At 43.0% G+C, this 13,203-nt stretch overlaps 1 protein-coding gene across 5 annotated transcripts in view; it reads right to left on the bottom strand.

Annotated features, from left to right (window-relative positions):
- TLE4 (TLE family member 4, transcriptional corepressor) overlaps window positions 1-13,203 on the bottom strand; it is a 156,860-nt gene that overhangs the window by 4,756 nt on the left and 138,901 nt on the right. For all 5 annotated transcript variants that reach the window (XM_040258301.1, XM_040258384.1, XM_040258601.1 and 2 more), the window contains 6 exons: window positions 13,035-13,167; window positions 12,470-12,663; window positions 11,885-11,961; window positions 3,339-3,588; window positions 1,905-2,152; window positions 378-525 (listed from right to left, as the gene is read on the bottom strand). In XM_040258301.1, coding sequence (XP_040114235.1) covers window positions 378-525; window positions 1,905-2,152; window positions 3,339-3,588; window positions 11,885-11,961; window positions 12,470-12,663; window positions 13,035-13,167 — 1,050 coding nt within the window. The remainder of the gene's footprint in view (window positions 1-377; window positions 526-1,904; window positions 2,153-3,338; window positions 3,589-11,884; window positions 11,962-12,469; window positions 12,664-13,034; window positions 13,168-13,203) is intronic.

Raw genomic sequence — 13,203 nt, 5'->3', positions numbered from 1 at the left:
AATTTAGCATCAAAAGTGACTGTCACATGGTTAAGGAATTGCTGTTGAAGTCTCTGATGTATCTCACAAAGTCATGTGTATGTGCTAAGTCATTTCAGTCGTGTCTGATTCTTTGCAACCCTATGGACTGTAGCCCACCAAGCTCCTTTGTCCATTGGATTTTCCAGGCAAGAATACTGGAGTGGGTTTGCCATGTCCTCCCTCCAGGGGATCTTCCCGACCAGGCATCGAACCCGCATCTCTTATGTCTCTTGCATCAGCAGGCAGGTTCTCTACCACTCGTGCCACCTGGTCACACGGTAAACGAATTGTTGCTCAAGTCTCTCATATATCTCACACAATCCAGTCTCTAAGATGGCACGTGCCCAAGCACACACCTGGGAGGTGAAGTCGTGCTGCTGCAGCTGCCGCCCCTCACGCAGGTCCCAGGACCGGACCGTGTTGTCCAAGCCGCCTGTCCAGAGCTTGGTGCCATCGTTAGAGATGTCAATGCAGCTGGCCCCATCCGTGTGGCCCTGGAATTGCCTGAAGATGCCAACATGGAGAAAAGTCCTTGAACTTTTAAAGTTTTTAGGTGAACTTAGTTTAGAATTCCTCAGTCATCAGTTTCACTGCAGGCCAGATTGGTATATTTCCTTTCGGTTTATTAGGTTTTCTATTATTCAAAATAATAACAAAGCATATACATAGAGAGATTAAAGTTTAATTGAGATGCTGAATCTCCTGCACTTTTTATTTATGAAAACTTAGGAAGTACTCTTCAAATTACTCATATGCTAAAACATGACTGAAATAACTGATAGGAAAAAGATGTCCATTTGAAACAAGAGAACACTGCTACATGAATATGAATTAATCAAAGATATGACCTGAGACCTACTCTATCCTTGGGATATGAAGGAAGGAGAGAAGGAAGGAGAGAAGGGAGGAGGATGTAGGAGATCTTTCCCTTCTGAAAGCTCTGGGGAGGGGCAAAGGAAGGGGCAGGACAAATTCTGCATTGAGCAACAATGCGGCATAGGAGGCTGCCCCAGGAGCAGGTAGAATGTGTAAGAAACGGGTGCTGGGGGTGGGGATTAGAAGCAGTTCCTCATAAGAGCCTTACCCTAAAGGGAACAAAGTGATGACTACTTTGTTTTTGAAATCATTTATAGAGTTACATCCTGCAAAATAAGTTACAGGTGGACAGCAGGGGTCTCTTCTCCTTCACCCTGTTGCCGGGCTCCCTTACAATCTCCGCAGACCCTTTAGCGGTTCACACTTCTTGTCTCCCGCTCTCTCAGGTGTTGACACCTGAAGATCTCATGTGCTTCAGGGTTTTTCCTATCAATGCCAATCCCATATCACCTCATTTCTACACAAATACAATTACTTCTATTCGTCCTGAAAGGTGGGACTACAGATCATCTACACCATTTCAGGGTGAGGTACACCGGACACAATGCCTGGGCCCAGTGTAGAAGCTCAATGATTATTTGTCAAAAAGAAAGACTGTGTCAATACACATGGCACCAAGGAGAGAGCCACACACGGTGAACCTTCTCAATGAGTGTCTATCAACAAGGATGGTTTGTTAGCACAGATGGCAAATTACAGGTGTCTAATGAGCTCATGAGGCCATGGACACCTTACATGTATTAATTATGTAAAACCGACCTCATATTTTAAAATGTAAATTGAATGTGCTTAGTATAATTCAAAAAAAAGAAAAAAAGAAGCCCTCATCCAATAAAGTTCAAATGGTGCAGAAAACAAGATTTTACGGCATCTTAAAATGGCTCTCTCCTCTTAACAATTTTGAGTAAGATAGCTGTCTTTCATCTTTTTGAAAATACACACACACACAGCCCCCTGGCACAGCACAGTTAAGTCCTCGGCCCTGGCGCGGGACCCTGCTGACCCACCTCACCAGCGTCTGGTTGTGCAGGTCCCACACAGCGATGTTGCCGTCGCTGCAGCAGGAGAAGCAGACCTTGGAGTCGGGGCTGATGGCCAGGGCGTAGCAGGCGGGGGCCGAGGACGTCAGCTCTGCCTTGATGCGCGGGGTGGGAGCCGCCAGGTCCCAGATGGACAGGGTACTGGCTTCCCCTCCCACAATTAGGGTACGACCATCAGGGAGCAATCGGCAGGAACGGATGTAGTTATCCCTGTTCTGTAGAGACAAAACCCATCAAGAGGTTACTCATGAGGAAAGGAAAACAGCATTAACATGAGAGCAGAAATCCATAAAAGTATTGTGTTCCCTCCTGGCTTTAATGAGCCATTTTCACTTATGACAATGATAAAGTGGATTAATGCTAGCAAATTACATGAAATTAAGGAAGTACTTAAACTTGATCTACAAAATTTAGTACTGAGATATTTAATCTTAATTAGCATGAAAATACAAAGATCTAGACCCACTCCCACCACCAGCACGTCAACCAGCCGCCAGAGTCATTTGCACCCACAGACTCAGCAGCTCTTACCACTCTGGAGCAGCCAGGCCTGGGAACTGGGTACAGTGATCTGGCTGCTGAAAGGCACTGCTTCTCTAACGCCAAGAAAGTGACAAGGACTTAGATACCTTGCAGTCCCTTCTGATCGCGAGGCCCTGAATTACCTGGCCAAGGGACATTGTGGGCTTGATTAAGCAGACCCAACCTGAGGCAAGGCTTGATCAAGGTCTGTTAAGTGACAGGAAAAAGACAAGTCCTCAGCTCATGAGGTTATGGGAGTCGTCTGTAACTACGGTAAACTGATCTAGCTCTGTCCTGCTGCAAAAATTCTGTTTATCCAAGGAATAAAATCAAACTGAAATTTCTTAAGTAACTGAAGGACAAATACCCATGAGACAGATAAGGGGGTAGCTAGTGTTTTATCACACAAAGTATTAAGTTACTTGTCTTCAAAAGTGACAGATTTTGATACTTGAGTGCACTCTCACAGAAACCACCAAGGGCTCTTAGTCATTTTTTTTTGGCTACCACAAAGTGGCATATGGAATTTTAGTTCTCCAACCAGGGACTGAACCCATTCCTCTAGTGCAGAGTCCTAACCACTGGACTTCCAAGGAAGTCCTGTCTTAGTTTTCTTAAACTTTTTTAATCAGACAGGAAAACAAGTAAACTGCCTGTCCCAGGAACTGGGCAGGATGAATGAAAACTGTACTGGAGTACATGCCACATATGAAGAACCAGATGAATCTACCTTGAGTAACTGAAAGAAGACAGCGGCCAAGTTAAAAACCACAAACCACTGAAGACAGCCACCCACTTGGGATCAATCTGCATGCTGTTGGTACACCCAGCCTATTTTGTGAATGAAGGCTTAAAGCATGTTCATTCATGTCCACTCACCAGACAGTCGAGCTGAGAGACGGGGCTCTTGTTGCCAGGGTGACTGATGTCCCAGACCTTGACGCAGCCCTTCCCACCCGTGTACACATGTCGTGTGGGGTTGCTGATGGTCACTGCACACACCACCTCCCCATGGTTCAGGGTGTTGATCTGGCGAGCGTGTCGGGGAATGCCAGGGCCGATAAGGGCATCCGGGGGGAAGGGGACAGGCTGCATCTGACCGTCTGCGGTAACGTGGAAGGAGTATGCCCTAAGACAGAGAAGGAGACAAGACAAGAAAAAGGAGAATTGAAAAATGTTACTTAACTGATCACTGTAGTGAGATGAGAAATAAAACATTTTCAGTGCTACTTATGATTTGCAAACAGGCCAAATTTACTGAATATGGTGGAAAGAACTTAACTTTTAGAGCCATAGAGCTAAGTCTCTGATCAATTATCAAGTCAGCTCTTTGCTACCTGCGGTATGACATCAGTAATGACAGTCTCTATCTTTAAAATGGAGTGAATGCTACCTATACTTCTCAGAGAATTAAATAAGATTACCAATACCCAGTATACTATCTGCACCTCCAGTCACTTTGCAAACTGAAATTACCTTGTAATTCAGGTGATTCAGAAGCCTGTGATAAGATTTTAACCTATAAATCACCTCACTCCAATCAAGTGACTTACTAATGAAATCAGTAAGATAAAATTATGAAGTTTTAAGGCATTACAATGCTTTAAGCCTACATGGTGAAATGGCATATGAGCCACCAAAAAGAATAAAAACTTTTGGATAAAGTTCCATCAGACTTGACAATAACAAATCCCAATAACTCCCAACGGAATCAGAACCTAAAAAAGCCTCCTGTGTGACTGCCCCAGAGGACCACCTGTTAGTGCCTATCAGCAGCTCCATTTCCAAGTCATTTCCAGGGAAAACCCTCTACTTGTAACAGCATTTGGTTCACTTAAGTTCAAGCACCTCCCTCAATAGACACCTCTATTCTTAAGGCACTGAATTCAGGGAACAGATGACAAGTGAGGCTGTTCTGATGCAACTTGGGTCCCAGGAGGCGGGAGATGTTGGCAGTGAGCAGGGGAGAGCAGGGCCTGTCTCGGGGAACGTCATGGGCAGCAGCCCACTTTGGAAATGATGTCATGTTCCTTGGCATGGAGCTTTAGAATGTGCTCTGTTTACGGGAAGGAGTTTATGAAAGACATACCAAGGAAAAGCATTTATGGGTAGACAAAGGACAGGAGCCTGGATCTATCAGGAAGTTTTAAAATCAAAACAGTTTCTAGTTCTAGACTTTTGGTGCAAAAGTCTACAGAATAGCCACACACATCCAAATCTGACCCACTACTGAGAGGGTATCATGAACAACATCTTGAAAGTCCCCAGAAAGGACAAAGCTGTGGAAGATTTGGGGACCAGAGGCAGAGGGCTTTCTCTTGCTCTGTAGACTACACTGAGAACTGGGATATGGAAGAGAAGCAGTATGTCAGATTGCTGAGGGGGGACGTGGTGGGAAGATGGGAAACCAAAAAATACATTTCTTTGGTCAAAGCAGCAGGGCATGGAGATGTGTTGTATGTGTGGCCTGGGAGAGAGAGATGCTGAGAAGGGTGCTCAGGCTTGGAACCAAGTGACTAGCGAGGCTACAATACACATCAGAGAGGGTGACAAGGAGGCATAACCAAAGGGGAGATATGTGGGGAGGTAAACAGTATGGTTTTCTTCAAATTGAGGGCAGGTGAGGAATCAAACATCTCAACCAGAAGTTGAGCACCGTGATTCAGAAGAAAGGTTAGGTCAGAAAGATCACTGTGTGTTCATCCACAAAGTGGCAAGAGCTGAAGCTAAAGGAGCAGAAAAGGATAAATCTGGGGCGGATTATGCAATGAGCAGATTAGATACAGAACTTAAGAAAATGCTTACAACATTTAGGGGACCGCAGCAAGAGCAGTCAGAGAGAAAGAAAATCAGGAGACATGATAATGTGCAAAGGGGGCATAGATAACCAATAACGTATTTCTCAGGTATCCCAGCGTGTGAGGTACTTGGCAATGAAGAGAATAAAACCACTCATATCCCCTGTTCTCCTAAAGGGACATTTTGGGTGCTGGGGTAGTTGGCAGATGGGCTGAGGGGCTGATACACTGGTGCATCAGTGAGATACTTACATAAATAAACTGTCATATGGTCAGTGCCATGAACAATGGAGAATTTGACAAAGTGAAAAGAGGGAAAATCGCCCCATTTGGGGCAATTGTGCTGCAATATAAAGAACAGGTACTAAATTACCTTGGCCAAGAAAGGAAGATGGTATGAGGAGGAAAAGGATGGTCAACTGAAGGCCAGAGGGAGGCAGAATATTTACACTACTCAGTCAGAAAATAGTTACTAAATAAATGCCCAATATGTGCCAAGTACCATCAGATGGTGGGGAATCAGAGGTGAACAACATAGACAAAGTCCCTATCTCCAGAGCCTACATCCGAAGGGAAAAGAGATAATATATAGGCAGATCAATAGGTAACTTCAGACACAATTCTACACACACACACACACACACACACACACACACACACACATGGTTTCAGATAAGAGACCAAAAGTGCACAGTGAGGTCTGAGATGGTGTACAAGCTGAGGCCTGAAGGCAGGACCCAGTCTCACATACAGAGAGGAGGAGAGTGTGCCAGGAAATCTGAAGTCCTAGAAGAAGAGCCCTGTGAGGAGGCCAGCGAGCACTCACTGGAAAGTGACAGGCTGGAGGAAGAGGCAGGACCCATGTTAAAAAGGCCTCAGAGGCTGTGTTGTGGCATGTGGGCTGTTATTCTGAGCAGAACGGGAAGTCACTGGAGACTTCCGTGTAGGGCAGGGAGTGATGCAATTCAGTTCATGTTTTCAAAGCATCGTTCCAGTTGCTGGATGAGAATGGACTGTAGAACGGAAGGAAAACTAGTCAGGGGACTAATGTGGCAATCTAGGGGAGAAGCTGGTAGCCTAGGCATGGAGACCGTAAGAAAGCTGGGAACAGATTTGCAATTTCAAAGATTTCTGTGGCTGCGTAGAGGCAGAGAACGCTGTTCTTGATGGCATGTGGGGCTCATGAAGGTGACACAGTGGAGAGTGATGACAAGGTCTTCCCTGGGGTCTAGTAAGTAGATAAATGATATCAAAGAGGACAGAAGTTCATTAGAGATGATGAGGTCCAAGCCCTGCGACGAGGTTATGAAAGGGCTGATCTTGCGTACCACTGACACCCAGGATGACAGCAGCCTCTGAGTGGAGGAAGACCCCAAGCCAAGTGTAAAGTCTTAAATTAACTGTGAAATCTTCCAACAAGGCAGAAGAGGGGGTGGACACTCAGGCACACATTTGAGATGGGTTGGGTTTTCACATGAAGGCAGAATGAGTTTAGTTCTGGAAGACAGGAATGGAACTGGAGGTGGGGAGGGCAACACAGCCTTTATAAGCCTGCCATTGGCTCCAAGGATGGCTGACAGGAAGTAAATGAAAGGGCAGCCCATGGCGAGCTGCAGGTGGAGAGTCTCCTCAACAGAGAGCCAGATGTCAGTTCAGGCAAGGAGGGGAAAGCAGTGAAATTCTGAGGGGAGACAAAGGCTAATGGATTTAGCAATTAAGAGGTCGTGAAGTAAATCTTAGAAAGGAAGATTATTCCAAGTTTAGAGATGGTGTTATACATTCTTAATGATAATTTCCTTGAAAAGATAACCCTTCACTCCCCTCCACAATAACTAATGATTTTTAAAGAGCCTTGAGAATTAAAATAGTTAAGAAACCAGGCACACAATTTCTTTAGAGGTTTTTCAACATGACATTCTTGACATTCATGACATTCCCCAACCTCTCTGTGAGCTCCTACTATGTTCCTGGAACTCCCTGAATTAAGAACTTCAAGAGTCTACTTGCATTAAGGGTATAATGTAGCCCTCTGTTTACTATTAAAATATATATATAAAAATATATAAATACATACATATAAATGATACTTAAGACTGGAAAAAAGAAAGTGCTAGTACATACTTATTATCAGATTTCAACAAACTCTGATGTGTAGCTAGCAAAGAGTACTGAAAGCCAACCTTTCTAGAAATGAGAGAGGTGCAGGCCTGAAAATCTATTTTTTTCTTTAATTAAATGCATCAATACTCCTTATTCACATATTCTGATACAGACGTCATGCCGAGATACAAAATCAGGCAAGATGTTGGCCTTGCCTGTAAGTGGCTTATAAATCTAGGAAGTATGATGAGAAAAGTATAAAAGGGGTTACAATACCAGGTGCAAGATGGAAGAATGAAGTTCTGTTGTGGTTCAAAAAGCAAAAATAAAGCTTATGTTTCATGAAAGACATGGTATTGGAGACGGATTTTAGAGAATGGAAGGATTTCACCAAAGAGGGAGGAAGTTGGAAAAACCCTTCCAGGTGGAGGGAAATAGCTCTAAAAGGATGAGGTGAAATGATTCTGGGAAGTCTTAGACTGGTTTTAATTCAGGAATTCACTAATTCAGCAATGACCCCCAACGCAGTTAAGTGCTGAAGGAGCTAGCTTGATAAAATATTTCTCTCTCTCACATACATACACACACACACTATGTACAGAAGGTCAGCCTGAGAATTTCACAAATAGATTTTACTGAAGAATGCTTGTAGGAGGAGGAGCAAAGCCAGTCAGAATAAATTTGGTAGCAAGAAGTACAACAGATAGGAGGAATAAGACAATTATTAATCTAGATAATAATTAATCCAATAATTTTTCCAATATTAATCCAAAATTATTATTAATCCAAAATTCATCCAATAATTATTGGATGACAATTCATCCAATAATCTAGATGAGAGGCAATGGGGCACTTGAACCAGGTAAGGAGAAGGATGACACACTAGAAGTAACAGTGGATATAAAATTCTATAGGACTTAACTCAAGAGAAGTGAGGAAGAAGCCAATAATGACAGTGTCTGAGCACACGGGAACAAGGAACAGAGTACTCTGAAAACCGGGTAAACCTGGGGAAGCACTTTGTGAATATAATAAATTTGTACTGCAAGTAATACACACTCACGATGCCTAGCTGAGATGTCCAACAAATCACGAAAATATAGGGCTGGAAGTAACAGGTGCACGAAGCCAGAGAAATGCATACACACACACACAGACTCTCTCTCTCTCTTCCCTCCACCCTCTCTACCCCTGTCTCTCTCTCTTTCTCCCTCTCAGCAGATGAAACTACAAAGTGGTCTCCAAAGGAGATGGTCAAGAGCAAGGAAGTTTGGACTTCCTGACAGAAATATACTTCAAACAATTCAGACATCTGCAAATCGACCTGTTTAAAACATGTGTATTGAGGATGCTATTTTATTTGGATCATATTTGGATGAAAACCCAGCACAGCTCAGAAGGTTCTTGGTGCTCCCACCTGTACTTCCTCCTCCCTCTGTGAGAGGCCCAGTTCCATAACATCACACTCATCACTTCCAAGCTTCATTGACACCTTCTCCAAGTATCTGATGTCTCATACGACTGAACTAGACCCTAAACTCACAAAGAAAGGTCTGGCTGTTGCACTCCATGCAGCATTCAGTAGGACAGAAGATTGGGTTCTGGGAGCATATGAAACCACTAGAAGGTTAACCAGCCAACAAATAAAACTTGAGAGTTTACTGTGTGCCAGGAAGTGTTCCTATTTTGAAAAATCTTGCTTTATAAAAACAAATAAAAACAACAGCAGAGAAGAATTTCTGAATTGTGAGCAGCTTAAAACCCATAAACCTGAGACCTTTTGTTATGGCTGAAGTCACATGCCATTTCCCACAATATAAGTAGTGCAATGGTTTCAATTGAATACTTTTATATTATTTATAAAAGCCTCATGTAAGTAGCATGTGAGGAAAAAAGTCCACTTCTGGCTGATGTTAAAATTAAACTCTGTTGTCATTTCAGTTACTTATTGAGAAGAACTTCTGTTAATTCAACAGAATAAGCAAGAGGACCCAAGGTGAATTAGCAAGTAAATGCTATTTTATTCATTAGTTTGGAACATGCATTTAATTATAATTTGTGATAATATCTAGCAATTATTCTGTAAAAAAAAAAAAAAAAAAAAAAACAAGGAGAGAGATGCACAAATGTTTCAAATCCTTCTAAAGAAAAGCAGTTCCTTTGTCTATGTGGTGAAGAAGGCCTTTAGGTGATTTATTATGTTTTATGTTGTAGCACAAAAGATAGTTTTCCTGTTGAAAAACATGCACAAGTGTCACAACTCTCCATCCCATGATCTAGAAGCCATATTCCATCATCTCTTTTGTAAAAACCCATAATAAAAGTATTTCTCTCTATATGCATGCTGCTGCTGCTGCTAAGTCGCTTCAGTCGTGTCCGACTCTGTGCGACCCCATAGATGGCAGCCCACCAGGCTCCCCATCCCTGGGATTCTTCAGGCAAGAACACTGGAGTGGGTTGTCATTTCCTTCTCCAATGCATGAAAGTGAAAAGCGAAAGCAAAGTCACTCAGTCGTGTCCAACTCTTAGCGACCCCATGGACTGCAGCCTACCAGGCTCCTCTGCCCATGGGGTTCTCCAGGCAAGAGAACTGGAGAGGGGTGCCATTTCCTTCTTCCCTCTATATGCATAATGAGTGCTTATTTGTATGTTGTGGTGCCTTGTTAAAGACACACAAAGATAGGAAGAGGGAATCTAATATACTCAGTCTAATCTTACGGTATCTCTGCCTCCCACTATATTCTATTGTATAAGCAATTGAAAACCTGATCATAACCTGGGCAAAGCTCAAGAGGAAATGGTGCAGCAGTTGACTGAATAGCCACTGTAAACCAAACACTGGACTAAACCTCCATCATATCATCTCATCCTCAGGCCCTTCTTATCAGGAAGGTGCCAGCCCTGTTTTTAAAGATGAGCCAACTGAGGCTCACGAAGTTGAGAAACTGCATAAAGTCAGTTCCTTCCTAGTGTCAATCGGCAGAGTCAGAATTCAACCTTGGATCTATCACACTCCAGAACCCAACCCCTGTTGAACACACCATGCTCTCTTTGGGGTTTCCTGATGTCATTTGCCAACTGCATCAGGTGTGACCTGGTAACTCCAGGAACAAAGACTCTTAGCCATCCTGCTACTCACCACCCCTACCGAAAGCGCGATGCACCACCTCCCCTGGCAGCGGTTACACTACAGCTCTGGGTACACCTGCCTGGTGACTAAGTGGTAACTCCACACAGTACTGAAAACAGACCACACCGCTTCCCTCAAGAAACCTCTCCATCTCCACAGGTTTATATGAAACTTGTTGGTATTCAGTTTATTTGATTAACCCCTTGATTTTGTTGTTTAGTCACTGCTTGAAATAGACCAAACTTTCACCTTCAAATACACCAGGGTTCTTGGTCAACAAGACTTGTCAGTCAATCAACAACTATTTGCCGAACACACACAAATACAAAGAATTTTATGGTAATTGATATTTATACCTTCAACTCTCAAGGAACTCAAAGTCTAGTTTGCCTTAACTCGCTTATTAATCAGTCAAATATTTACTGAGCAACGTGGCTATGGAACCAATACCGTGTATGACGCAACAGGGAAATTTAGGGTAGAGTCTGCAGAGAAGTTACAGAGGAAGAGCCAAGAACATGAAACATCAGGTGGAAAATGAAGGAAGGGTCAAGGTCAGGCATGTTTAATGCTGTGGGGCCAGCAACATGGGGGAAAAAAAAGAAGACAGGCAGGAAACAACAGGATGACACCTAAATGCCTGAGTGTGCAGCAGTGCATAAACAAGCAACAGGAGGCTAGTGAAAGGAGACTGGCACACATCTTCAATCATCTGTTGAACAAGCATAAACTGTGAGCACCAAAGAGCAGAGAGCTGTGCATAGGCAATAATGAAAATTAGGTGCAGTGGATTAAAATGAAGGATAAGGAATGACACGTGGAAGAGATCAGAACGCACAAGAAGAGGCTGGAACAACTGCTGTGTGTGTTTCACCTTCATGGCTGGAGGGGGCCATGAGACTGTAGAGGCTCCAAATACCCAGTTCACAGGACAGGAAGCCAACTGAGCAAGCCACCTTTGCCAGAAACACAAATGAGCTTCTTTCTTTTCAGCCTCTGAAGTTTGGCATGTCTTTCCCTAACATGCTCTAATTTTGAGCATCTAGGTTTGCACATAAGATGACTTTTTTCCCCCAAGACAATAAAAGAATTGCCCTGAAATCAGTAATAGATGTACAGAAGATCTGACTACTAGAGATGCCACAGCAATTTGCATTTCCACACCAGAAGCTTGAGATTTTAAATTGAAAATCTAAAACCCCACCTCATTACCTCTTGCCTTGTGCTAAAAAAAAGAAAATATTCTGCCAAAAAAAAAAAAAAAAAAAAATCCCCACAACAAAAAACCCTTGCAAGCTGAAGAAACTTGCCAACACCGCCCAGTAGTTCTCAGAGTCTAAAGGGCCAGTAAGGGCCCAGACAAACAGTGAACACGTGGCACAGGGCTTGGTACTCACGGCTTTCCTCCTGGAATGCCTGTCAGGTTTGGAGGTATCGCCGGCACACGCATGTGATGGTGTGGATCAAATCCAACCTAAAATTGTTCCCAAGCAAGGCAGCAAAAATAAACATAGTTACATTAACTCATTTCATCCTACTCAGTACCTTTCCAAATCCTAGGAGAATAGATGCTTTTAAAATGCGATTTTAGAGATAAATATACATGTATTCATTGATGAAATGATAGGAGAATGTACATGATTTCATGGTCACATACTTGGGGGTGGAACAAACATAACAAAAAAAACACTATTATCATTGAAGCTCATGATGCAAATGAAGGGATCACTATATTTATTATATTATCTGCTCTACTTCTGTAGGTTTGACTTTTTTTTTATGAAATATAACACACAAAAACTGCCCCTATCTTATGAAAGAAAATGAATCGTACAATATAATAACATGCAGTTTAATTTATAAATAAGCTCAGGTTGCTCCATAGATATACCTCAAGCTATAAAAACTACTCAAGGCAAAAATATGCATGGCCATTTTCTTAGCTCTGAAATACTTTTATTCTGTAAAAGTTTACAACATACCACTGGTGATCTTCCGTAGGCAGCGGCCGCGGCGGCGGCAGCAGCAGCTGCGCTCATCTGTGGGGAGATGTTATGTAGCCCTGCGTAAGCAGCTCCGGGGCTGGTCAGCTCCCCATTCATCCCCGCGTGTGGCACAATCCCAAACGGAGTTGGGTATGGACAAGGTACTGCCATGGGGGTCCTTAGGCTTGAAGCTACAGACCCAAACAGAAGGGAGGAGAAAAACCAAGGACACACACAGGAAATAATAATGAGGTCTAATGAATACAAGGAGTAACACGTTCTTACAGATGTTAAGAAATAAGATCTGTAATTCAAATAAGCTTATTTTAATGTTTGCAAAAGTCATTTAAGCTTTCACCAAGGTTCAAACATTCACCTTAATTTACTGAACACCTACTATGTGTCAGACAGGGTAAGTGCCAGGTGCTTGATTCGGACTAAAAAAACTCACAGCCAGTCCATGATGATCACTGTACTCTTAATGTATTACACTCTTTAAATTGCTATAATTTCTTTAAAAACAGGAAGCATAAATATGTACAGAAACTTTTTTCTGACTAACCCAACGGGTCAACTCCTGGTGGTTTTCCGGGAACCGGCCTCAATCCGGGAGTGGAATTACTGCCTGGGGTGGGTGCATCGGTTCGTGGAGTAGGGGTATTGGACTTCGACACAGGAGTAGTAGATTTTTCATTCTAACAAGAGATGTAATGGAATACACTGGTAATTAG

This window comes from Oryx dammah, unplaced genomic scaffold (genome assembly GCF_014754425.2).
Source record: "Oryx dammah isolate SB20612 unplaced genomic scaffold, SCBI_Odam_1.1 HiC_scaffold_1, whole genome shotgun sequence".
Classification (NCBI taxonomy): Eukaryota; Metazoa; Chordata; class Mammalia; order Artiodactyla; family Bovidae; genus Oryx; species Oryx dammah.
Note: the sequence above shows the minus strand (reverse complement) of the source record. Positions and strands in the feature narration are given on the sequence as shown.